General features: G+C 43.4%; 1 protein-coding gene across 4 annotated transcripts; it reads right to left on the bottom strand.

Annotated features, from left to right (window-relative positions):
• Positions 1–282: 282 nt before the first annotated feature.
• On the bottom strand, positions 283–26,502 carry SASS6 (SAS-6 centriolar assembly protein). Of its 4 annotated transcripts, none has more exons than XM_036344518.1 (17): positions 26,366–26,501; positions 20,557–20,617; positions 19,005–19,084; positions 18,505–18,609; positions 17,400–17,571; positions 16,733–16,798; positions 15,543–15,662; positions 12,681–12,872; positions 11,792–11,986; positions 11,602–11,691; positions 11,344–11,523; positions 10,930–11,011; positions 9,526–9,659; positions 7,108–7,236; positions 4,546–4,643; positions 2,827–2,921; positions 283–1,578 (listed from the first exon to the last, which is right to left on the bottom strand). In XM_036344518.1, exons 1-17 carry the CDS (start codon positions 26,428–26,430, stop codon positions 1,535–1,537), a joined length of 1,908 nt encoding a protein of 635 aa, XP_036200411.1. In that variant the 5' UTR covers positions 26,431–26,501; the 3' UTR covers positions 283–1,534. The 4 variants fall into 4 exon arrangements, with proteins under 4 accessions (XP_036200411.1, XP_036200413.1, XP_036200409.1 ...); XM_036344516.1 differs by lacking the exon at positions 283–1,578 and adding an exon at positions 1,760–2,736 and having other exon boundaries at positions 26,366–26,502; XM_036344520.1 differs by lacking the exon at positions 2,827–2,921 and having other exon boundaries at positions 26,366–26,500.
• Between the last annotated feature and the right edge of the window lie 10 nt (positions 26,503–26,512).

Here is a 26,512-nt window from a genome sequence, read left to right as displayed (position 1 = left end):
TCAGTTGTTCCCCAGCTCCTACACCACTACCCTTTCATGTTCGCAAAATCATAACCTCAACACTTGAACACATAACCGAAACCTATAGTCAAGCTGGTAGCCTTGAAAACGTCCACGTGATGTCTAATGTAAATACATATATATAGTGGCCTTTCAGGACTGTCACAGTAACACTTACTTACAGAGCTAATGTGTGTCCTACATTTTCAGGACCCTAGAGAGAGCTTTATACGATTCCTGATGTGAATTTCTCTAAAGTGTATATTTTTGTGTCCAGTTATATTATTTAAAAAAGTGTTACTTTGTAAAAATTGTACATAAAGTATTGTATAGTTTACAGGGTTTTCATCTTGTGTGTGATTATTGCTTAATGCTTTTTAAACTTGGAACATTCACTTATGGTTAAATAAGGTCTTAAAAAATGTAAATACTCTGTTAATAAAATTAAATATTTTAATGATTTTTAAAAGAAAGTCTTGATCTGTGATTTCCTCTAGGGCCAGTTTGGCTTTGTCACCATAATCATTTCTCAGTAACAAATCACAGCTTTATGCCTTCTCTCTGAATCCATTTCTTTCCCTTCACTATAAAATACTCCTGTAGGAAGACAGTGAAAATTTAATCCATAAGTGAAAGCAAGTTTCTAAGCAGAGATGTTGTGTATCAGTCCTTTTCCAGTTTTCATATACTTTTGTTTTTTTCATCCTCACCTGAGGATATCTTCCCATTGATTTTTAGGGAGAGTGGAAGAAAGACAACAAGAGAGAGAGAAACATTGATATGAGAGAGACACATTGACACATGTGCCTCCCGCATGTGCTCCGACCAGGGCCTGGCCAGGGAGGAACTTAAAACCAAGGTATGTGCCCTTGACCGGAATCGAACCCAGGACCCTTCGATCCGTAGTCTGAAGCTCTAGCTGCTGAGCCAAACCAGCCAGGGTCGTATACTTTTTACAAGTCCTACTCCCAAAATATTCTTACTAACCAAGCTCACACAGTTCACAGAAATACATTAAATTCAACATTCTGATTATTAACGTATACTTCATACTGCAAAACAATTTCAAATAAAAGTTTAAGAGGTAGAGCAAAGAATTAGCACACTCAAAAGTCAGTACAAGTATATCTAATATAAAATCTTTGGCACATCAAAGTGATCGATCTTTTGGAAATTCTAATTTATATAAAAATTTTAAAAAAGCTACCTGTATGTCATCCCATCCACAGCCTGTCCATATATGTTTACACAATGTTCACAAGAGCAAATCGACATGGCCAGGAGGCTTCTTCCCACACTCCGTAAGCACTTTCAAGGTGCTGTAACCAAGTGTTCTTATGCATGTAGGGTATGTAAATGAGGAAACAACTACATATGAGAACTCATCGCCCAGTAACGGTTACTAAATGTTTTAGGGGAGTTCCCTAGTTCAGGATACCTTGTCATTGCTAGCAGTTGCAAAGTATCAGATTCAATATGGCTTCATTAAAAAATTAGCAAAGATTCTTTGTCTTACCCTGGAACTGTTGATATGTCAATATCTTGAAATGTCTCTTTCCTTATCTGTATAATATGGTCCTTGAAAATAATTTTTGAAAGGTTAAATGAACATTAGCAATATTTATAAATAAAAACTGACTGAGGCGTTTCTTAAGAGAATGATACTCTTGATTGGATGATTGTCAATAAGAACAATGGGCCCTAAGATTCTGGGTGAATTTTTTTAAATCACCTACTTTTTCTCAAGAAACTACTCATATTTGAAACTTAAACCAAGAGAAAGTTGCCTACTTTATTACGCACACAATTAAACCCGTTTTGAAATTAAAAAGCAAGTACAATGAATATTCATGATGCTCTTTTGTATAGTACTAATTTTCAAAACAAAACGCCACTAATACAAATTTAACTGCATAAAACACTAATAAAACTCCAAATGAAAGAAAATTTGGATGAGCATAGACTTTCAGGAAGCAATAAAATCCTCTAAACTGCAGCTCAAATGACTCAAGCAGTTGATACCTAATCTGGTCACGTAAATACACGTCCAAGTTATTCAATAGCTAACTGAAAGGTTTCAAGGAAAATACTTGCTATAAAGGATTGATTTAATTTTATGACTTTTTCCCTTTACTGTACATTATCGTCGATAATATAGACACCTTAGGAGATAACCATCTTCCCTCATAATTCTTAGGTGAATATTTAAAACTTTTTACCAACGAAAATGATAAAACGAATTACAAGCATCCTCTGGCTCCCAGTCCGTCGGACAAGTGTGACTTTACCCGGCGTCACTGTGATTAGAACGTCCCTTCTAACGACCAACCCTTGCCTTGGCACGTGTAAGAGCTGCTCAGGCTGAGTTTAAGGAACCCTCACTGCTGTCCTGTAAAGCACCGTGTTCACACACCAAAGCCTGGCACCGGCTCCGAGAGCCTCCCTTCCCCAAGTCCCCAAGTCCAATCGGCTCTTCTGAGCCGCCCGCCGGCAGGGACAGCACCCGAGAGGCGCACAGCCTGCTGCCCGGCCAGGCAGCTCTGCCACTGCTCCGGCGTGCGTGTGGGGTGTCCCCTGCCGCACGGTTCCTCCACCAGGCGGTGCCAGCTCATGCGGACAGAGGGCACTGTTAGCTGTGCGGCAGCTGCCCCGGGAAGTACGCAGAGGAGGAGGAAGGGACCGAGGCGGGTTTGCAGGAAGTCTGCAGCGCTCCTAACGGGCCATCTTTCTGATGGTCTGCAAATGAGGAAGAGAAGGTGACTTGGACTCCCTTCAGCCTCGGTCCCCTTCCCTCCCACCGCAGTGGACGGGACGCAGAGGCCTCACCTGCAGTGCTGAAGAGATTCTGGCTGAGCCCCCGCAAAGGAATGCTGTCCTCCCTTTTCTTCAGATACTTGGGCTCCAGCCCTACATTTTCACCACTTAGGAGGAAAACAGTACTTATTTACTTAAACTCTTATTTTTCTCTTTAGTAGTTAATTGTGATTATTCATCTAATCTATATACTATATATATGTTTATAGTTTTGTTCAAAATAAGTCACTTTATTCACTGTTTTCTTCAAGCAAATAACTTATGTGCCCACAAGCTGCATTGCCCTTCTTCCCAGCAGAGTGGATTAGAACACGTAAAACTAAACCCGCAGAGCTGGGCTGGGGATGTGGGGAAACGAGCTCTCTGAGGACTATACACACCTCCGGCATGCCTGAGAACATCATGCCATTGAGACTTTCCTACCTCGTCTGTTTAAATGAATGCTTTCTTCTTTCTTTAACCAAAAGCTCTTTAAAGTCTGTGCTTCAGAGGGGTCACTAGATATCACTACACAGTCACAACAGGGATTCTGGTTAGATGAATACAAACGTGATATTTCAAAAAGAAAGTCATGTCCGCCCTTGTCTTTTCTCCTTCTGCCACTGCATCCCTTCTTCCCGACCTGCCCCGTTAGCAGCTTCTCTCGTAGCATCCTTGCAATAGGAAAGGAAAAGCTCTTGCTAAATGATGACCTTATAACCTTAAAATTAGAGGTCTTTTCCCAGTTTTCAGGAAAGATGAATAGGTATTTTTTCCATTTTAATGTTTTTTCTTCTTGAATCTTTGATCCCCACTGCCACTTCTTACTAGCTGACAACAAAACCTAACAAATTTCAACAGAAAATAGCTGACCAGTCCTACTTTTATGGACACGATTTCTTGATTTTTGTTCTGCAAATATGATCATCACACATTGTGCAAGTAAGCTGGTTTGGTGTGTGACCTGAGTAAGTATGTAAACATCCAGAGTGGAAAAGCAAGAGGCTCCCAGCGCTGACTGCTGTCATATCGTCGGGTGGCAGCTTTAGAGCAGCCAAGGACAACGGCCGGGAGCTGGGGAAGCAGCCTCTGCTAGTCTCATAGTTTAAATCCCCGAGGTGACCGCTCATGCCCACCAGTGCCAGCAGGTGGCCCTGAATGCCATCACATTGTAACAAGGAAGCAGGCTGACAAGAAACCAACGTTATGAACATGAAGACCAGTCTGCACATCTGAGCTGTTTAATTCGGCCACAAATCGCTGATTCGACGGATGGCAGGTGAACCCATCTGAGATCCAAGGGACAGGAAGGCGCTGGGCAGGCCAGCGGGGCTGCGCGGACAGGAAAGCTGACGTACATATGCATGTTCGCTGGGACAATCTCATCAGCCTGTACGCTTACTTGCCGAAGGGTCCCAGCAGGTTAACGAGCTGCTTCCTCAGGTTACTATCAGGAAATAGTAAGATTTCTAGCTACCTGCCCGCGAATATTTGAAAGGGGACCTTCAGTTACCTAGGAAAATCTTTTAGAAAATAAAATTTTACTATATATCTGACTGCATCCTACAGTTTCAAAAATATATGAAAAACCCCTTTCTTATAGCCAAGAGTGACTAAATTTAAGTTCCATGGACATCAACTTAAAATGTCGCAGATAAGTAGCAGGTGCCCTGGCTTTTCAGGCCCCGATGAAATGCTTTCAGATGATTTTCAAAAGGGCGAACATCCCACATTATGTCAAGGAGTACTTACTTTTCCTTATCAGCGGAGCCGGGCACACTAAGAGTTGTTCCTGACTGAATGTCCCCTGGTGACGGATTTGGTTTTGTTAACTGCAAGTTAAACTGAACCTGTGAAGCGAGAAAACACCTCATGTAACGAAACTGGTGAGAACGGAGACAAGTCTATACGGAGCGAGGTGCTTACTTTTTTTTCCTGATAATCGACAGCGCAGAGGCCCAGGCGCACTACAGCTCATAACACAGACACATTTCGTGGAGGAGATTTAACCTGAGCATATTTCTCCTTGCCCCAACAGTTCCTATCACACAAGCAAGATGAGCGGCGGAGACAAAGCACGAACACATTTAGACAAGTGTATGCACAGAGCTATTTAATAAACAAGGGCTAGGAATCGAATTTTCCAACAATCCATGTAAAAGTGCAAACCAAACACCAGCATGAGATATGGAAGTCTATTTAAAGACATAGCGACTGTGACTGAGTGGGTCTCACGCCAGGGATGTGTACATGTATCTACGTCAGGAAACCCACAAACACAAATCCCCACCAATGGATCAAAGAAGAAAAGGCACATGAAAACTGTCTACATGTGGTAAAAACTCCTAATAAAGCCGGCACAGACAGAGGCTCGTGTAACAGGATAGAAAGGTAAACGCTGCTGTCCTTGGCTATCAAGGTTCCACAGTCTCAAGATACCGGTTTTCCCTACAGCGCTCTACGCATTTAACATAACATTAAACAGAAATAGGACTTTTAAGAGCCACACAAGATGGTTTTAGAACTCCTTATAAAAAGTCAACATGCAAAAAGAGAGGCAAATAGTATCAGATATCAACGCATAATGGTTTCTGACCACCCATCATAAACAATTAGAAAACTGGACAAAACAAAAAGAATGTTACCAAATACTGGACCACACTTCAGAAAAATTGGGCAGTTTCTTAAAAATTAAATATCTGCCCCACCCAGTCATTCTAATCACAGGTATTCACCCCAGGGAAATACAAAGGCTGCACACCAACGTTCATGGCAGCTGTAGTGGAGTCAGCCCCAAACTGGAAATGACACAAATGCCCATCCAATGGCAGAGGGAGGAGCAAGCGTGGCCTCCCCACGCAAGGAGCAGCACGAGCAATCAGAAGTGAGGTACTGATGCGCACCACCACCCGACCAACCTCAAACCCAGTGCTGAGCGGAAAGACGGGAAAGCGACAGCCTGCCCGAGTCCATCACATCAAGTGCCGAGGCAGGTCACAGAGGCAGAGAGCACATCAGCTGCCGCTTAGCTGCTTGGGGACGAGAGGGGATTCGCTGCGGAAGCACTAGGGGAACCCCGAGGAAAGTGTAAGTGCTCTAGCACTGCCTGCTGTGATGCTTTCACAACTGTATACACTGACTGACATTATTAAACTGTAAACTCAACAATGGGAGATTGATGGTATGTAAATTACACCTTCGTAAAGTTTTAAGTTAAAAAGGCACCAGAAAGAGACTAAAAAGATAAGTCCAAAATAGGGAAATAACCACAGTAAAAATACAAAACCAACAGTAAATGTCTGGAACATATAAAGAACATTCATGGGGATGTGAGGGCGATCTGGCTGCGACATCTGTCACCCCATTGATCGCCAGGGTTGATTCGGCTGATCTGGCTGGCTAGGCGGGTGTCCCCCTCCTCCCTCACCGATCCATGTGCGTCCCTCCCGAAGCTGCGCGCTCGGTCGAAGAGGACGACCTTCCCCCCCGAGGAGAGGACCGGTCTTCGGTCAAGGGTATACGAGTAGCTGCGCTCCCCTGCTAGAACCTCCAAACAAGCTCTCAAGAACATTCATGGCATCATTTTATAAGGATTAAATCGCCCAAAGATGAATAAAACTGATAAACAGAAATTTAATAAAAGAAACATAGCCCATAAATATATAAAAAGATGTTCCCCACTTAATTACCAGGGAAATGCCAGATAAGCCAAAATGCCTACGGCCCAGTTACTTTCCAGAATTTATCCTACAAATCGACTGCGTAAGGCCAGAGACCGTTGCTGAGCACTGGGCGAAGACTGGCCCGTAGCAGAGCGCCAGCTGAATGAAGGGGCACCGTTCACACGCAGCAGACGCTAGCACAAGACCACCCAGTCAGCAGTCTCCAAAGCAGGCAGTGATCACAACTCCATCCAGTACGAGAAGTCCTATGATTTTGACTTACACACTAGACCAGTGATGGTGAACCTATGACACGCGTGTCAGAGGTGACACGCGAACTCATTTTTTGGTTGATTTTTCTGTGTTAAATGGCATTTAAATATATAAAATAAATATCAAAAATATAAGTCTTTGTTTTATTATGGTTGCAAATATCAAGAAATTTCTATATGTGACACGGCACCAGAGTTAAGGTTTTTCAAAATGCTGACACGCCGAGCTCAAAAGGTTCGCCATCACTGCAGTAGACAGTCAGTGATGTACTCATCCAACACATTACCTAATACAACTGACCAGAACAGTTTTTAAGATAAAATGGATTTATAAGCTAATAACTGGTTATATATGTTTCCTTACATGTTAATTTTCTTACCTTTGGTCCTGAAGCCGGGTGGATGGCATTTTTGGCAGACACGGGATGAGAGAAGGTGTTCTGGAAACCAAATGCAGAAGAGACAGGATACCCGATGCCACAAGTTGGGTAAGTCAGCCTACCATCAACCTAAAAATGAACACACACAACATTTAAGCATGAGAAATTGCTTCTAAATAAGCATCTGCTATAATAACTGAGTTAACAGCACTATCTCAGAGGCCAGTTTTGTTCATCACACCACAAAACTCCTCTTTGTTACACACCACGAGGCTGGGGTAGCTCACCTTTCCCAGGGGCTGGGCAAGCTCAACAGACCAATCACTAGACCTGCCTCAAACTATTTTTTTTAAAATTCTTTTATTGATTTCAGAAAGAGGAAGGGGATTGAGCCCACAACCCGGGCACATGCCCTGACTGGGAACTGAATCCAACGGTGACCTCCTGGTGCATGGGACGATGCTCAACCAGCTGAGCCCCACTGGTCAGGCTCCTGGGACTATTCAGACAAAGACTCGGAAGCATCTTGGTTCGATCTAATGCCCCACACCCGTCCTTAAAAGGGGGACCATGGGATAGATTCACAGATCAATAAACCAAACAGGGATAAAATCATTTTCTGCCAGTGAGTAGAAATAAGAGCCTCAGTGTTCTTAAACTGACTAATGGAGACCATTATTTGCTTTACCAATAATTTTCATTATAGTAACGACACCATTAACCAATGTCATGGAAACAATTTATTTAATGAGCCCAACTGAAACACAAATCTGTAGTAAATGTACATCAATGGCTGCATGACAAAAACACCCTTCACATGGCTGATCAGGAGTCCTTTCAACTTTGTAACTCAGCACCAGGCACTTCTTTCCACCTTTTGTACCTCAGCCGAAATCCTCCCCCTCCCCCCCCACATCCCCTTTTTTTACTCTTCACTTGAGGATATTTTTCCATTGAATTTCCCAGAGTGGAGGGGGAGAGACACAGAGAAACATCGGTTTGAGAGACACACTGATGGGTTGCCGCCTGCACAGGGATGGAGCCTGCAACCAAGGTACATGCCCTTGACCAAAATCAAACCCAGGACTCTTCAGTCCACAAGTTGGCATTCTATCCACTGAGCAAACCGGCCAGGGCTCCTTTCCCTTCTTTAAACACCAGGTACTACCTGGTTCACTAGAGCAGATTGAAACTGTTAGGCATTTGAGTTTGAGGACCTCTGCCAATGCACTCTGGCCAGGACCACAGAACACACCTATGGGTGGGCACGCTGGGCTGATTACTGCTCCTGGCGTGAGGAAAACCGCACACCATGAGGAACACAGGCTGCTGAAGTACTGACTGGAATGACAGCCATGTGCTGGATGACTTCAGGGACGGTTTCAGAAAGTGGGGCTTTCCTGTGGATTGGAAGCTATCAGGAGGTGAGGGTAGATGTCTGCCTGGTAGCTGAGTAAATCTCCCCTAAAGGCAGGAGAAATGCATTCAGGCCAAAGCTATAACTAGGAATAAAGCACTCATGTGACCAAGGATAAGATGGTTGCCCATTTTGTTGGTTTGGCAATGTCTGGATTTTTGTCATTTTTTTTCCCTTTTTCTTTTTTAATCCTCACCTGAGGATATGTTTATTAATTTTTTTAGGTAGAGAGGAAGGGAGAGAGAGAAACAAAAACCAGTTGCCTCCCACATGCGCCACAACCGAGGATTGAACCCGCAACCTTTTGTGCACTGGACAACACTCCAACCGAGCCACCAGCCAGGGCTGGAGTGGTCTTGTTTTTGTCTTAAGGCGGCCCAGTCAGAGTGGACTTGTCCGACGTCGACACTGTGAAATGCGTAGGTTCCACAGGCGAGCCCAAGGCCTAGCTGGGAGACCCAGTCCAGCTCCTCACAACACCTAGGTGCCATTTCTTGGAGGGAAAAGCAAGGGATCTGCTTCTGGGAACTAAAAGCTTCTATCTCGCAGCAGTTTTTTCTAGACTCTGGAATTGAAAAGCCTCTTAACAGGGCTTTCCTCTTTCTAATACAATTCCGTTGAGGTCCCTTCCACCGCAGTTCCCACTTGAGCCCAATCCTTCTCACCTTCCCAAGGCCTCCTAAGTGAGTGAGTGAGTGAGTGTGTGTGTGTGTGTGTGTGTGCATGTGTGTAAGTTTTCAGCGCATTTGGCAGTACTTTAGTTAATACTGAATGATTTCAATCTACTAACGTCTTACAAGAAGTGGGCCCTGGAAGTACAGCCTCTCTGTTAGAGCAGTCCACCTGTTCCACTTGCAGGGACATACTCTACTCAGTGCTAGTGACTGTGGACTCCAGGCTATCAGCACCAGCCTGTGTCATGGAGACTTCGTGACCACCTGGGGATACTTTTCGTTTTAGGGAATTTACTAAGACCTCTCCCACCTGCATTTAAATCTTACCATGTTAGAGCTAGGAGACAGTCCACTTCTGATCGTGCTGCTAGCATGTACCGGTGGAGTGGCAGAAGGTCCCAGCACGTCCTGCTTTCTCACTAGCTGATTATCATTTAGTTCTTTATTTAACCACGTGATCACTTATAGAAAACAACAAGAAACAAGGCAAAGAACTTTATTAAGCTACTAGTGACCCGTCGCGCGAAGCGAGACCCGGGGACCCCCACCCCACCCCCGCGCCATGGGACCGCCCTGAGTCCTGGAGTCCCAACCTGCGTGGCCAGCACGCCACTGGATGGCCCTGAGTCCTGGTGTGCCGCCACGATGTCCCGCCTCCGGGCTGCGTGGAGCAGCTACCGGACCCCGCCCCACTGCCTCGTCCCCGCTGTGCGTGCTGCCATCTTGTGATGGCATTATGGTGTGAGGGTCAATTTGCATATTATCGCTTTATTATATAGGATTTTATTTTCCTAATAATTTTAAATATTAAAAATTATGCTGAGGTTATTTTTTTAATTTAAATTTCTTAAAACTGCCTTATATAACAGGAGAACAATATAGGTTAATTTAAATTTTTGTCATTTAAGATTCTTATTAAAAAAAAAAAGATTCTTATTTTAGCACATAGAACTCCTTATTCTATTACTTCCCCAAGTATGTGTCTGCTAGTCACGGATCTCTTTGAAGGCTTTCATTTCAAGAATGGTATCTTACAGTTTATTTAAAGTTCACACTCATATCTGACAACCAATATAATAACTCAGAAAAATGTTAAAGGCTTAATTTTGTATTTTAGTTTCAAATAATTTATATTACAGTGGGGCCTTGACTTACGAGTGTCCCGACTAATGAGTTTTTCGAGATACGAGCCGTCTCTCGGCCGATTTTTTGCTTTGAGTTGTGAGCTAAAATTCGGGTTACGAGCCAGCTTCAGATACCCCACCGCTAGCTGGTGCAGTGAACATCACAGTGAACGCCACAACATCAGCCCAGCATCATGTGTCTCACTCGTTCACTGCTGATTTGACATACGAGTAATGTGAGTTACGAGCTCTGTCACGGAACGAATTAAACTCGTAAGCCAAGGCCCCACTGTATTACTATTAGGTAAATACGGCAATTAAAAAAGAGGGAAGAATTTTAAAAGTAAATTACAGTTAATATTTCAACACTTTTAATTCTGAGTCACTGATATAGGTGATGTAGTTTCTTTTAATGATGGTAACTGTTTTCTAGGGCAGGTGATATACTTTACTATAGCAAAGACAAAAGACAGTATATTTCAAGCAGAAATTATTTGCATATACCAATACCCTGATTTTCCTAGACTTTTCTGTGAATTTAAGTATGACATTAAGGTTATGAGTAAAAACAATGAATTTCATTTACATATAAAGGTAACATACTTACACTTTTCATTATTTTTTAGAAGCTGTTTGCTTTCCTCAAGCTTTTGAACTGTAGCTTCTAATTGTTCTTGTAATTTGCATACCTGAAATAAGTCAATCCTCGTAAGTATAAAAAAGACTATATTAAAAACTGAAGAAATGTACTGACTGATATTAATTTAAGAGTTCATTACTCTTATTATTAAGTAATGAAGGCTCACCTATTTAGGAAATGAACACTAAAGGTATGTGAGTCATAACTAACTTTTCAAACAAAAATAAGTTATTAACTTCTGTTGAATCTAGTCATGCTCTCTGAAAAACAAAAAGAAGCCAAAGCCATTCTTGACTATAACAAAGTAGAAATCTGAACTATACGTCTGAGGAAATGTGTTCTTTCACAAATAATCACACAGAGGCATAAAACGTGCTCCACCTCCTGCTCTTTACTTCGGAGAGACTGCCCAACTTCTTGTAATTCCTTTTGTTCCTTTTGTAATTTTTCTTCCTTTTCGGCCAAGAGTTTCTCTTGCTGAATGGTGACTGTATTTTTCAGTTTCAATTTCCCCATTAAAGTTTTCAGATCCCCTTGTAACTTCTTGATAATTTCATTTGCCTGTAAAAGAGCTTCATATGTATATTTCTACATAATCCAATAAAATATTAACATTCTGTTAAATTTTCAAAGACAAACCTTAAGCAGTTCCGCTGATAATGATTTTATGGTTGCTTCAAGTTTTCCTATTTGTACCTGATTTTTCTCACGGTGTTCTTCTAAAGCCACCTGATGTATTTTTAAAAACATGAATAATTAGGGCCCTTTTTGAGGAAAAGCATCACTATAAATGTGATCATCAATTTGTTTACAACACGGTAAAATAGACCTTCTGTTCCTGGATTGTATCAAATGCCTCTTTTGTTCTGAGGACCAGCTGGTCCTTGTCCTTGATCTCCTGTTCTAGAACAGCCACTTTTGTCTGCAGCTGATTAGCATGCTTCTCCTTCTCGTGGCACTCAGCATCTAGCGTCGAGTTCTCTCTTCGCAGAGACAGCACTTCCTGCTTGGCCCGCTGCAGCTCCTAGAGGTGGTAAATAATGAGGCACTGCGAAAAAGCGAAGCTGCTGGTCTGGTTACCTATAATTAAGATGCTTAAAATACAAAAAGTCTTCAATAATTTTGAAGTTCCAGTACTGATGTTTTTTGAAGGATACAAAAGTCTAAGGGTATATGTAACTTATAGATTCGGAATCCAGTTGTGAAATAGGCTAAAAACTAACCCAATCACAAAGGAAAATAAAACAATCCTAACTTGTGAATAAATTACAACTTGAAAACACTAGCTAAGAAATTTGTCTTGAAATCTACAGTTTTAAAAATCACTTCAGTAATAAATACTGATTATAACAGAATTTCAAAATACATAAGATTAATAAATTAAAAGCCTTAACATTCCACCATCTACACAGTGGCTCTCAAGCTGATGTGCATATTGAATCACCTGACGAGTTTTAAAACCACCGCACTCACTGTACTGTGGGGCGCTGGAACCCAACCCGAAGTATCGCCCAGGTCTGTCTGTCCCGATGCCTGGTTCCAGCCTCGGGAGCTTCTGATCAGTTAGTACGAGGTATGGCCCGGGCGAGGCCCGGTAAGACCCCTCTAACTGATTTTAAAGAGAACCAAGGTGAGAACCTAAGTCAAGAGTGAACAGCTCTGTCTGTCGCTCACACTTCTTGACTTCGGGGAAAAGCACCAAGCCCATCGCTCGGTACCTCCTCAACTCCAGCCAGCTTTGCTTTCAGCTCTCTGATGGTGGAGTCGCCTTTGTATCTCCTCTCGGTGAGGTCTTTGTTAGCGGCTTCTAGCTCGGACAGCCTGCTCTGCAGCTGCTGGGTGTTGCGCTGATGGAGGATTTCTAGCTCTTTCTTCTGCTGCTCATGCTGCTGTTGGTACTGCACCTGCGCCTATTATATAATAAAATAGAGTACCAAATTCAAAGGGAAAAACCAGAAGTACAAATACAAGAAGATGTGAAGAAAAAAACAATCTCAGTTATTCTTCTGTGTAATTATAAGAGGTCCTTGCTTTGAAGAGGAGCTATTTTCAATCATGAACTTCATGAAGGAGCAGGTAAGGTCAACAAAGGCAGATTGACACTCTAATCTCGCTCGTAACTTCTGCTCCTCCTAAACACACGTTGAGATGTCATGGTCTTCAAGTTCAGGGAAGAACAATATAGGGTGAAGTAAAAAAGCAAACTGTAAAACAGTTTGAACCAAATGAGAGGGTACATAAGGAACTTACAGTATTTGCTTTAAAAAAAACAACAACAAAAGAAACCACACACCTAAATTTGTGAAATCAGCAAGGTATTGTGCATTAGTTCAGCCCTACATTTAGTAGTTACATTTTAGCTAAAATAAAATCTGAACATGGTATTAACTGTGTAATACCATGTTGCCTGTTTGAATCATACCACAAACATATCTTAATAATTTCTGTTGAGCACTATCAAATCCTAAATACTTTTTAAAAATAAACTACACTTTTCTGATTATGACAGTTATATATGCTATTAAAGGCACAAAGAAATCACAAATGACCAATAATCTCATCCAGGGACTCATCCTAAAGATTTAGGAATAACATCCCCCATACATATTTAAATTTAACATATTAGGGCTAAACTATTTATACAATTTAATCATGTTTTTCATTCCTTTACCATTTGCACCTTCTCACATCATTAAAAAAAACGCTGTAAACATGTGAGTAGTTGCACATCATTTCACCCAGAGCTGTACCTTCCTTCATTTAATCCCTGCGCTACTGTGGTCACTGAGTTTCCAATTTTTCACAATTACAAATAAAATGATTCCTATCATTGTACATATATATACATCCAAAATTCAGACTATTTCCTTATGATTAAGTATAGGTCAAAGAGTGTGAATAAATATAAAGCTTGATACAAGTTCTAACACTGCATTACAGCGTGTTCTTCCCCCTCCCCCCGCCCCCTTTTCTTTCTCCTAAGCTCCAAAGGCCATTCTTCTATCTCTGTAACTTGTTTCCTGAGCCCACCCAGCCGAGCTGGCTCAATTCTTCCATGGCTCACTTTTTACACCTCTGTGAGTTTCTAGATAAACTTTTGCTTTTAAAAATAAAAATAATAAAAATAAAATGAAAATAAATAAAATTGTATACCCATTCAAAAATTCCTACCACAGATGCAGGAATTTCTCATAAAATACTTTGGGAATGTTACATTACTACTTTACAAATTCCCTCATTTTTTAAAAACTGGAAAGGGGAGAAGGGAGCAAAAAAGGTAAAACAAGTAAGAGTCCAGATAGAACTGCAAGTGCCACCCTGGAAGACAACACTGAAGGGCGATGCAGAAAACAAGCAGAGCCTGGGAGAGGCGCTAACTGCGGCCGGCTAGGGGTGACACACGCTCACGGCAACCGAGGCCAAAGGCAGCAGAAGGAGAAAACTGGCTTTGTCCCAGTGATCATCACCATTTTGGAGTGTGTGTGTATGTGTGTGTGTGATTTTTTTTTGAAGGGTGAGGGACAGAATTACATCATTTAGACTTTCTACTTTATTTCAGATGATTCTGATACACATCAAAGTTTTAATCACTGCCCCACAGAATATCAATCAGCAAGAGGAGAACAAAGCAGCTGGTTTTAAAGTCTCAAAGGACTGATTCACAACCTATCAGAAAATGCAGGAGGGAAGGCAAACAAGTCCTTCAGCCACTCTGACATTACAGTATGCAACATCCATTAGTATTTTATCTGGGTATATTGCAATCTCACTTCTAGAAACAAGGAATGTTCATTACAGTATTATTTATAATAATCAAAAATTTGAAGCATTTAAATGTCCATCATTTGGGTAGGCAGTTAACTTATTATATCCAAACAATGAATACTATGCAGCCACTGAAAAGGAACAGCTGAACCAAAAAAGAATGATACCTACAATGTCATGTTAGTGAAAAAACATTACAGCCAATAGATCCAGGAGGATCTCACTAGCAGAGGACCAAACCAAAGCCCAATGTGTATACACACCTATTTATATATATAAAGAAGTAATATGCAAATTGTCCTTTACTGCGTCACAGTAACGACCGTTCAACAGGCTGGGCAGGGCTGTGCGCAGCCAGGGGTGGAGCTGTGTGCACAACCAGTCACCAGGAGATGCATGGAGCACCTCTAGGTCCCTGCCCTGCTCCTGCAGGCAGCGGCAGCAGCTCCCTCCAACCTCCGGAAGCGGTGCGGCTCCCGCCCGGCTCCCGCAGAAGCAGCGAGGCGGCCTACTGTGCGTGACATCTCGCTCTGGGCCACTGGTGTATCTATAATTATGTACAGTTTACACATTTCAAGTTTTATAAATATAAACAAATATTTACAAATTACATATTATTTACAAATATGGAGAAAAGTCTGAAAAACCCATTGAATATTTATAGTTTATCTCTGGGTAGTAAGACTTTGAAGGAGACAATTTTTCTAGACTCTGTGAAGTCCGAACACTTTAAAGTAAGCACACACGACTCTTATAATGAACACTACGACTAAGCAGTAACAAAACATTTCCCCCGTTCCCTCTGATGTTCATACCTGCAAGGCCTTTTCCCTCTCACTGGTCAGCTCCTGGGAATGCTTACTCGACAATTCTGCTGTGTGGGATGCCCATTCATTCCGTAACTTATCTAATTCTTGAACTTTTTCTGATAAAGTCTGCATCAGAGTTCAATACAAAATAGTAAGAGTCTCTTGAACAGGTCATTAGGTTAGAACATGCCAATATAACAAGGATATCAAGGAATACGGAACCACAGCTTTTCAAGATATACGCAAAGATTTTTTGAATTTGAGGAAATCAAGATTAGAATAAAAGCAGTTTCAGATCTGCAACGGCCCACCGGTCAAGCTTGTCTATCTTTAACCTTTCAGTTAAATCTGGCTCTTCCCGCCGAAACCGGTTTGGCTCAGTGGAAAGAGCGTCGGCCTGCGGACTGAAAGGTCCCGGGTTCGATTCCGGTCAAGGGCATGTACCTGGGTTGTGGGCACATCCCCAGTAGGAGATGTGCAGGAGGCAACTGATCGATGTTTCTCTCTCATCGATGTTTCTAACTCTCTATCTCTCTCCCTTCCTCTCTGTAAAATATCAATAAAATATATTAAAAATAAATAAATAAATAAATAAATCTGGCTCTTCCCCACCCAGTCCCCTCCTCTGGCATGAAGAAGTATAAACGCCGGCTGGAGCCAGACAGTCAGAAGCATTCACTTAACACGGGAAGCCTGGGCACAGGCTCCCAAGCTGGGCCGTGCTGTGCAGAATAGCAGGTTATCAGATAGTGTGGTCCTCAATTTCAAGTACGAGGGGCAAAAAGTAATAGCTCTAACTGAAACAATAAACCTACCAGAGGAATTAATTCTAAACATAACAAAACGGGAAGGTTTACAGACAAACTGAAAGGCCGTTTTAGACAAGAGGAATGAGGGAAACAAGAGGAGCAGAGAAGGAACCTGCAACAGACACTCCATGTTGTCTTACTTAATGAAGACGTGGAGGAAACATGTCACATGCTGGGAATAACAAAAGTGTTTGGATGGAATAAAATATCGAAGAGATAAAGCATCCGGTTACGATAACTAACTGGTAGGTAAAAGGTGGAAAAAGGAGGAGGAATTCTGTGATAGCATGCTTTAAAAAAAAATACACAGAAGCCTGGATGGGATTCCAGAGGCAATTCAGGACCAATGTTTGGATGACTTACAAAGAAAAATGAAACCTGATTTACCTTTTGTGTGAAATTCAGTTGCCTAGTAACATCCTCTAGTGATTGTGTCAATGATAATTTTTCTTCCTGTTTATAAAAATAAAATGATGTAGCTTACAATTTAATTACGCTACTGCTCAAACTTTAGCAAAGTACAGCCTCAACATCAGGCTGGAGTTTGTTAGAAACTTGAATCACAAGCCCCACCTCAAACCTCTGAGTCAAAATCTGCACCAGCGAGATCCCTAGATTTGTGTGCAATTACATTTTGAGATGCACTGGTCTACGGCACTTGACTAAGGAGACTTCCTGAAAACGCTTAAGAGGCCTCCCAATGTTGGTACAGAGCATTTGCTTTATTTGCACTTATTTTATTTCATTCAATTTAAGATGGGCTAGATATTCCCACACTATCGATAAGCGGACGAAACCATGACACCCAGAGTTTAGTGACCTGCCCAAGATCGCAGAAAAGAAGTAAAACCCTGGGACCTAACTTTCTCAGTTCCTGGTCCAGTTCTGTCTTTGTATCTTGAGGAAACGAAAAATAAACAAACTCATTGCATGTTACAAAAATTTCTGGTCATCTTACTCAGAAAACCAAAGCTAAAAGCAATATAGCTCTTCAGTGGTTTATCGGAGTCCTTTGGTAGTTATTTTAAAAGAATACCTTGAATTCAACTCTTACCTTGCTACATTTCAAACAGCCTGCTAGAAACTTCTTTATCTCCACATCACTGCCAGGTAGAAGTTTTAGTGAGAGGTGTGTAAGATGCTTAAAAGGATTTGTCTCTACCACATTTAGAAGGACAGGAGAGTTATCCAACACAGCCGCTGGAGACACTAACTGCAGCAGAAACCTTGGGAAACGAAGGGTCATGTTGTCACACGGTTGAGATAGTGAAACTCTCCCACTGAGTCACCTTCCATGACTCAGTGGATCATCAATGATTAGAAGGATCAGGAAAGGGGGCATATTGGAATCCTAGGGGCCAATATGAAAGACTCCCAAAGGTAAAATGTGATAAACTGGTGTAAATGGTAAAACGTGTAACTTGGATAAGAAAAATGACTGATTGAAACATAATGAATATATTAATACCCATGATTTTACGATGAAAGACACATGAGAGAAAGCAAAGAACTAAAATAAAAAACTGAAACCACAAAAATAACTACAGTACCAACTTCTTACTCTAAAAATTGACAATTTAAAAGAATTAAGCATTTATTCTTTATTGTATGACTTTTCAGAGTAATCAAATCTCCCTAATTGATGAGGGTAAGTTCTTGATTATGAATGAATTATAACCAATAAATATAGAAAGAATAGGATTAGAAAAGCATAATTTTGTACGCCCTGCTGACATAACTGATTTGATCAACAACCATCAGCTGAAGAAGCAACAAATAAAGCTTGGAGAAGTTTACACTGAAAGGATCAGGCATCAGCATCTTATGCCCACATGTGAGAGAGCGTGTGCGCGCGCGCGCACACACACACACACACACACACACACACACACAACCACTTATTCTCTCCTTTTTCCAGGCTCATTATAAAAACATACACTTGATGCTATTAAATATTTCAGATAATGAAAATTAAGAGTAAATATTGCTGATTTTAATCATGAGATTAAGTAAATTTAGGATTTATTGGAGCCCTGGAACCCCTGTTTTTAAGATGGACAGGGATACCTGTCACACATAGAGAATCCTGTGCCATCCATCTGTCCTATACAGAGGCTGGTGTTGAGAGAAGGCAGGTGACGTGGTGCTCTGAGACTCACCTTGGGGTTTCCTTGGCATGCTCCTGAGTACACTGCTGAAGCAGATCGATAAATTTCTGCGGGAAAGCTAAAAAGTCTACCAGAAGACCTTGCTGGAATTTTAAACTACACAGAAAACAGGAAAAGATATTTTTAGAAAATTTAACTACTATCTTTTATTATAATTAACACTCTGGAAGATGATTTTTTCTTTACTAGCAATGCATAATCAAGAACTTTGACTTTTATAAAATTTATTCAATGAAAGGAAAAAGGTCAATAAATTTAGCTAAAGATCCAAATTTCTGAGCTACTGTAAGCAGAACTCTAATAATCTATGAAATACTTATTTTCCCAAAAACGTTCTGAGTGATTATAAATAGTCCAGTGTTCCCAAAATCCCTAAATGTTCCTTTTGGTATGTATGTGTTTCAAAGAGAATAGTACTAATACATTCATAGAACTTAAAAACTTACTTATTCCTAGATTAAATAAAAGATCAGAAAAGTAAATTTAGTTACCTCTGAAAATCTTCCTCCGATATAACAAGGTTATAGAGGAAAAATGGATCTGTGTCATCGGTCAGACGGATAACTAAATCCTAAAAGAAAGTGATTTTTAATGTGTTTAGTAGCTGTACCTTTGAGTAAAAAGTGCGATCACCCAACATCAATGCATCCGCATCAGCCTTCAGCTGGCTCTGCTGCCTGCAGCTGCTGGCTTTCCCTAGTCTTACAGACTTCCATCTTCACAGGGGACTTATTCTGCTTCTTGAGAGCCACGGGGGGAGGGGGTTAGGGGGTTAGGAAGTTAATTAAACGCTAGGAGCTTTAAGTTTAGGAATATCATCCTAGCAGAGCCTTAGGAAAATTCTGACCCAGCCCTTGCTACACTATGACACAATGACAAAAATATTCTTTACCACTGACTATACCATAATCAATTATATTTTCAGTTTCCTGCAAGTTAATTGTCTGGTATTTCAAAAGTGGCAAACACATGAGCAGAAATCACAACCGTCCACCCTGGGAAAGGAGCAGAGGACGGGGTATCAGGTGACATGCTGCCAGGCTTCCTGCTCCGGGCCACCCTCCTGCTCCAGATGGCCTCATGTGGAAGCCACCTGCCTCAGTCTCAAAGGAGTCAACACCTTTCATCAAGACCTGCTTCCAGACCAAGCTGACCGTGTGCCAGCTCCTCACAGCAGCCAAAGCTGACAGAAAAGTACGCCAACATCACAGACTCAGAGGACACGGGTGTCAGGAAAACAGGCAGAGCGACAAGATGATGGAGACAATAACGAAGCAGGCACTGGGGTCAGAATAAGGTTCCACTTGACACGAAACCTACTTGTGGCGACTGAGGAACTGTTAGGGGTCCTAGAAAAACCTAGACCACCCATGAGGAGAGCTGGAAAATGAAGGGTCCCATGGCACGCATAGGAAGAACATGGATAATCTCTTCCAAAAATCAGCAATCCAGGCATTTGCTCTGCCTCAGAATGCCCTGTTCTTCAAGCAACTGCAATGGAAGCACTTCCTGAAATCCACCCCAAGGTGCTGTAAAAAACTGAAGCTGCTGCCAGTACTCCCAGGTCCCTGATGTTTTAGAGAAAGCCGTGGTGGAGAAAACAATGCCCTACTTTTCAGCTCTGTAGTCTGTATCCATCTGAAGACCATTTAGGACCGATGCTCTAACTGCCGCTCTTCCAAAGGCAAAGTGAAAGATTTAAGAATAACTCCCTGCAGAGATTCATCCATCCCGTTCTCACATGCACACCAGCAAATGCCAACTCTCTAGGGTAGCAACAGATATTCTAGCATCATAAGTGTCCTTGGCAAACCTCAGGGACCCAGCCTCCCCACCCCCATTCTTCTGTGCTTTAGAAATAGGTGGTATCATAATCTCTTAGTTATCGTAGTTCATTCCCCGACTCGGGACCGGCAAGTACAAAATGGCCCCAAATTAAAAGCAAAATAGGTGTAAAAGAGATCTCACATTCTTAAACCACAAAAATAATTACCTGCAATGTAAGAGAAATTATCATAGTTCAAAATCGAAGTGAATACCCACCTTTCTGTGAACCGGATTGGACACTGCTTGCAGCTCAATGCTCACTCTAACACTGACTCTCCTGTGTGAAGACACAAGCCCGACTATCAGAAGCCATCAGAGGACACAGTTACCCCCCCTCCTATATTAGCTACAGGGTCTTCACATGTGAGGTGATGCTGGGAAAGCACCCTGGGTTCGAAGTTCAAGTTCTTCTTCTCCCACTAGTAAGTAGTAATCAGGTCTGTAACCTGAGGCTAGATTTGTCTCTCCTGTAAAATGAGATTGTCCTGAGGATTAAAAGAGATAAGCGAAGGGGAAGGCCTAGTACTAGCCTGGACCATAACATTCCTACCCTGATGCTGAAACAGCATCTGTTGAAAGGTAAACCATCAATGTAATAACTTCTCACATTAAAAAATTACCAATTCAAATAATCAAATGATTTATGAGAGATTCCATTTAAAAAATGGAATGTGATGTAATAAAAGAATAAAATGTGATGTAATATTAAGATACTGGAATGTTGAGTCAAGGACTAGGATAACATATTCCCTCCCCTCACACACACAAAATTTTTTTTTTCCAGATCCACAAAGTACATCTGTTCAATATACATGCAGTACATGCACAGAAGTATCACCAACAGGTTACCACCTATCTTATTCTAGAGCAGTGGTTCTCAACCTTCCTAACGCCACGACCCTTTAATACAGTTCCTCATGTTGTGGTGACCCCCAATTTCATTGTTACAAATTGAACATAATTTAAGCATGGTGATTAATCACAAAAACAATATGTAATTATATATGTGTTTTCCGATGGTCTTAGGCGACCCCTGTGAAAGGGTCGTTCGACCCCCAAAGGGGTTGCAACCCACAGGTTGAGAACCGCTGTTCTAGAGGCACTTTAGGCCCTAAAAGAAAGAAACTGTAGCTTTCCACATTCTATACGGCACCCTGCAGAATCCAGTACTGAACAGAGGCATACAGATAAAGGTACTCATAAACATTAATCAAATTGAACAAAGATATTTAAATAATTAGGAAATAAAGGGAAAATATTAGTGAAAAAACATCTCTACATAAATGGTTCTCAAACTATTGTGCTAGAATTAAATAAGTAACATGGAAAGAGAAAGAAACAAATAATTTGTTCAATATTAAGTTATTCTTACAAAGGTGTGTTTTAAACCTTTCCCACAGCCCACCACTACTTATATGCTACAGAAATAAAAAGTGTGGACAGAGCAATGCGCCCAGATGGGAAACCTGGTAAGAGCTGACCAAAGCTAGATTCAAGTGCTTTGATTTTTTTATGCTCTGACTTATAATTTTACATTGGCTTAAAATCCTAGCTCATATGATGAGGTTACCATAACTTGTGTCTGTTCTCTGAACACCACAAAAATAGGAAGAATTATCTTTAAACCCACAGAATGTTTTCTTTCTGTTTTGCTAGTATGGAGAGCAATATATGCAAAACAGATCAGAGTCCTACTCCAATTCCACTTAAATTAAGCATTCTTGGGGGTGGAGGGAGAGAAAACCTTCTCATTTCCAAATTTGTAATAGTTTTCCAATCATATTAATGCTTTTGTTGCATATATTCCAAATGCTTATACCCATTAGATGTGGGGAAAAAAAAGGAGGAAAGGCCCACAGACTAAACCTATTCCCCATGTTTACTTCAACTCCCCCACGCCTCCCCAAATATCTTGTAGAAAAATCTGTGCTTTCAGAGGATATACTATCTGAAATCAGAAATCTTATTTTATCCATTGTAATGGCTAATGTCACAGGAACATTATGAAACAAATCAATAAAACCTCAATAAAAATGCTATTTTTCAAAATTAATGACACATTCTGAACAATGCATACATCTACATAACATCTTCCTTGTCAGGTATGTCTGGCATTACAGACCTGGATTCTAGCCCAACTCTGCCGCCTATAAGCTATGACTTTAAACTCTCAATTCAAACAACTGAAAGCTACTCTAAGCCAGGTACTGTGCTGGGTGCTAGGGTTACAAACAGAAACAAACATGGTGCGTGTCCTCACACTGAGATCAGATGAAATGACCTGACCCCAGATTTGCTTCTGACTGTATTGTAGGGCTTCCAGAGAGGGAAGGAAGTCACACTCACTGAGCGCCCACACACGGAGCACTTGCCAGGCCCTTGGAATAAACCTCCTTAGTCAACAACAGCCATCTGAAGTCAATCTCATTTGTCTTACAAAGGGGGAACTTGAGGTGCAGTTGTAAACCTGGTGAAGGTCACATTGCAGAGCCCAAGCCGGAACTCAGATTTCTCACCGATATCATGCCATCTAAGAAATAAAGTCAATTAATTTCAGCGTAGGCAACCTTGAACAGGCCCTCATGTGGACGGGATCGCAGACAGACCTTGAAAGTTGTGCAGGAAGCAGCACTGGAGCAGAGGCGAGCAGGACTAGAGGCAGCACGGAGAGGAGCTGCACTCGGAGGGGAACGAGTAGCCTCGTGTGACTAGTATACTGGGGAGAGGAGCTCAGGAAACACAAATGAAAAGCAGGTTGGAATCAAATCATGGGCTTCAACATTTTTCATCACTTTCCTCCAGACAGTTCTCCGAGCAGTGCCACTGTCTTCCACGAAACTGCCTCCTTCTCTATGACGTCAGTAATTTGTAAACGTCATGCATTAGTCACACGTTAATAACAGCTAACGTTTAGTGAATGCGTACTATGCTCCAGGCACGGTTTGTTCTAAGCACTTTAATATGTATTAACTCACTGCAAATTCATAATACTCCCATGAGGCAGGGACTTCTATCATCGATTTAAAGATGGGCACAGAGACATTCAGTAAACTAACAAACAAAACCAACAACAAACCTGTACAAAATGAAGGTCAGTAAGTGGCAGACCTGGGATTTCAAGCCAACCTGGCCCCGAGCCTGAATCTGAACCTGTGCTGTGCTGCCTCCCCCGGGGAAACTGCTGCCCCTATTGAAGCTCAGTTCCTTCAGGACCAGAATGAAAACCGGGGTTTTCTGTTGTAGTTTTGGGGCTGGAAGTGAGGAGGCAGGAAGCTTTACACTCTTAGCACCCGGACAGCTCCTGGTACACAGTGGGCATTCGTCAATGTATTTGTTGAGTGACCTGGCCTTGAATACTTAACTAGAGTCTGATTGTTCCCCACAGGTCAGGGATCAGCAAACCTTTCTGTCAAGGCCAGACAGTGAGTGCTTCAGCTCGGCAGGCCATGGGTCTCTGCCACAAGTACTCAGCTCTGCCCTTGCAGCTAAAGCAGCCACAGAGGATTCCCCAACAAATGAGAATGGCTCTGCTCCAATACACATAAAGCTTTAGTCACAAAAATGGGCAGTGGGCCACCTGGCCATGGGCTCTAGTTTGCTGACCCTGCTACAGGGGATAGGAAAGGTTTCTAAACAGGAGGGTGAAGGGTGACACTGTGTCTTAAATTCTGAGATATTCTCAAAGACTAGTAAATGAGGGCCGGAGGGTAAGCGCAGCAGACAGGAGTAATTAACCAGTTAACAGCTGTGGGCCAGTGGAATCCGGGCTGCCCTCCAGGTGGCTGTTTCTGCGATTGGCTGAGAGAACGCCTGGGCCACCCAACGCCAGGAGCTTCCACCTGCAGCCCACAGCGAGCCCTCCCAGAGGACGCCTCCTGGGGACTGCGCACCCGCCCCGAACCAGCCGCCTCACCTTCGCCCACCCCCTTCCCTAGAGCCAGTGTAAACCCTCCCGACACAACTTATCAGTCTCCCCAACACACACACGACGTATACACACACTCGCCCACTCCAGCACGGCTTTTCCAGGCGCGTGCTGCTGGTAGTTTAGGTTTCATGCCTAGCAATGGCCCGATAACCCTTCGCTTTAAAAAGACCTTCTGCTGTAGCAGTTAAGTTTTGCTCAACGACATAATGAGATGGAGAAGAGCTAGGAGTTTCGACGTTGGAATCAGAAATTACACCCTCACCTTTCATCTTTCTATCCTCGTTCTAGAACGAGAAAGAATGGAGGCCATGAATATGAGCCACAGCATAATTTTACATTTTCCAGAAGCCACATTTAACCCAACATACCCCAAATAGCGCCATCTTAACACAGTTCGGACCAGTAGTTTTATTGCCAGCTTCACCCAGTGGCCAGATAAGTTCCTACTGAACGAGTACAAAAAACGCTTTACATAAATGTTAAAGGCACGCTTTAAAATTACATACCCATTGCATTTTGAAGTTATTTATTACATGTTCTTACAAGCTAATATCTTTTTAAAGTATGAGACTTGGTAAAACACTGTGTAATATGAAGCGAGAATTCTCGCGATCCGTCGGCAATGTTAATACACATAATCAGCATAAAAATCGAGATATTTACATCCCTTTTCTTCACAGTCTTCGTAGCCCACTGTGCATTCACTCTATGGCACATCCCTTTGGATTCGCTCCAATTCAATGTCCAGTGACCGCCCCGGCGGGCACCTGGGCAGCAGGAACCAATGGCCGACAGAAACGACCCGCACATCTCCGCCCGCAGCTGACGGGGTGGCACCACGGGGGTGGGGGTGGGGGTGGGGGTGGACGCCTGGCTTGCCCACGGGTCTTGGACCCAATCGCACTATCTACTAGTTCCACGTCACTGGGCAAACCAGTGTCCTCACCCTCCAGCCATCACCTGGGCGGGAACCTTATACCAGTTCACAAAGCAGAAGCTCACGAGCGGCGGAACCAAGACAAAACTGCAATCTCCTGGGGGAGGGGGGTTAAAGAGAGGAAAGGGGGGTACATGGTGATGGAAGGAGACTCGACTCGGGGTGCTGAACACAATACAATACGCAGAACTGTGCCCCCGAAGCCTCGGTAATGTTATCAACCAATGCGACCCCAATAAAACAAATAAAGGGGCGGGGGCAGCGTGGCTCAGTGGCTGAGCCTCATCTATGAACGTGAGGTCACCGTTGGATTCCGGGTCGGGCCGCAGCCCCGGTTGCGGGCTCCATCCCCAGTGGGGGGCGCGCGGGAGGCAGCCGGGCAGTGATTCTCTCTCATCACTGGGGTTTGTTTCTTTCTTTCTCTTTCTCTTTCTCTTTCTCTTTCTCTTTCTCTCTCTCTCTTCTCTCTCTCCCTCTTCCCTTCCTCTCTGACATCAATAAAAATATATTTAACAAAGGGGGGGGGGGATCCCACTACCTGACTTCTGGTCCGACCTCCCCACTGAAGCGCCGCCCCTAGTGAGGGCTGTCACTGCGTCTGCCGGCGAGATGGGCCTTGACTCCCGCCTCCCGGGCTGTCAGCCCCGGGGACAAGGCCGTCGGCCCGACCCTGCGGCCCAGCGCGGGGCCCGGCGGCGGTATTTACTCGGACGAACGACTGGAAATTCTGGTTGGCCCCTCTGGTTTTCCGCCGACTTCAGTCACTTAACGTGTGGTCCACGGGGACGGGCGATGCACCACCGCACCGGCTGTGGCAGAATCCCGGGACCCGGGGCCGGCCTGAGGCCCAGCGCGACCCGGCCGGGCCCACGTCCCGCCTGTCAGAGCGGAGACGGGCTCGCACCTCCACGGTCCCCACACCAACTCGCGGCGGCGGCTGCCGCCTCCTCCCCCGCCTCCCTCCGCGTCCTCGGCAACGGCCGCTCGGTGCGACAGGTGGCCCTGCCTCCCTGCTGAGTCCCCCCCACCCCAACCCCGCGTCCCGGGGCCGCCGGCCCGACACCCCGCCGCAGGCCGCAGCCCACCGGCCGGAGCCGCCATCTTCCCCCTCGGCCCGACCCCAACCGCCACCCGCAGGCAGCGGGGACCGCGGGCCTCACCTCTCCTCGCAGTCTCTGCACTTCACCTGCAGCGGGACAAGCTGCTGGAACAGAACCTGGCTCATGCTGGACCGCGGTCCCGCCGCTGCGCGCAGCGGCCACAGGCTCGGCCCCGGCACCCGCCTCAGCGGCGTCCGGCTGCTAAGG

The sequence above is a fragment of the Myotis myotis genome, unplaced genomic scaffold (genome assembly GCF_014108235.1).
Source record: "Myotis myotis isolate mMyoMyo1 unplaced genomic scaffold, mMyoMyo1.p scaffold_m19_p_18, whole genome shotgun sequence".
Classification (NCBI taxonomy): Eukaryota; Metazoa; Chordata; class Mammalia; order Chiroptera; family Vespertilionidae; genus Myotis; species Myotis myotis.
The sequence above is the reverse complement of the archived record's forward strand: the minus strand, read 5'-3'. Positions and strand labels throughout refer to the sequence as shown.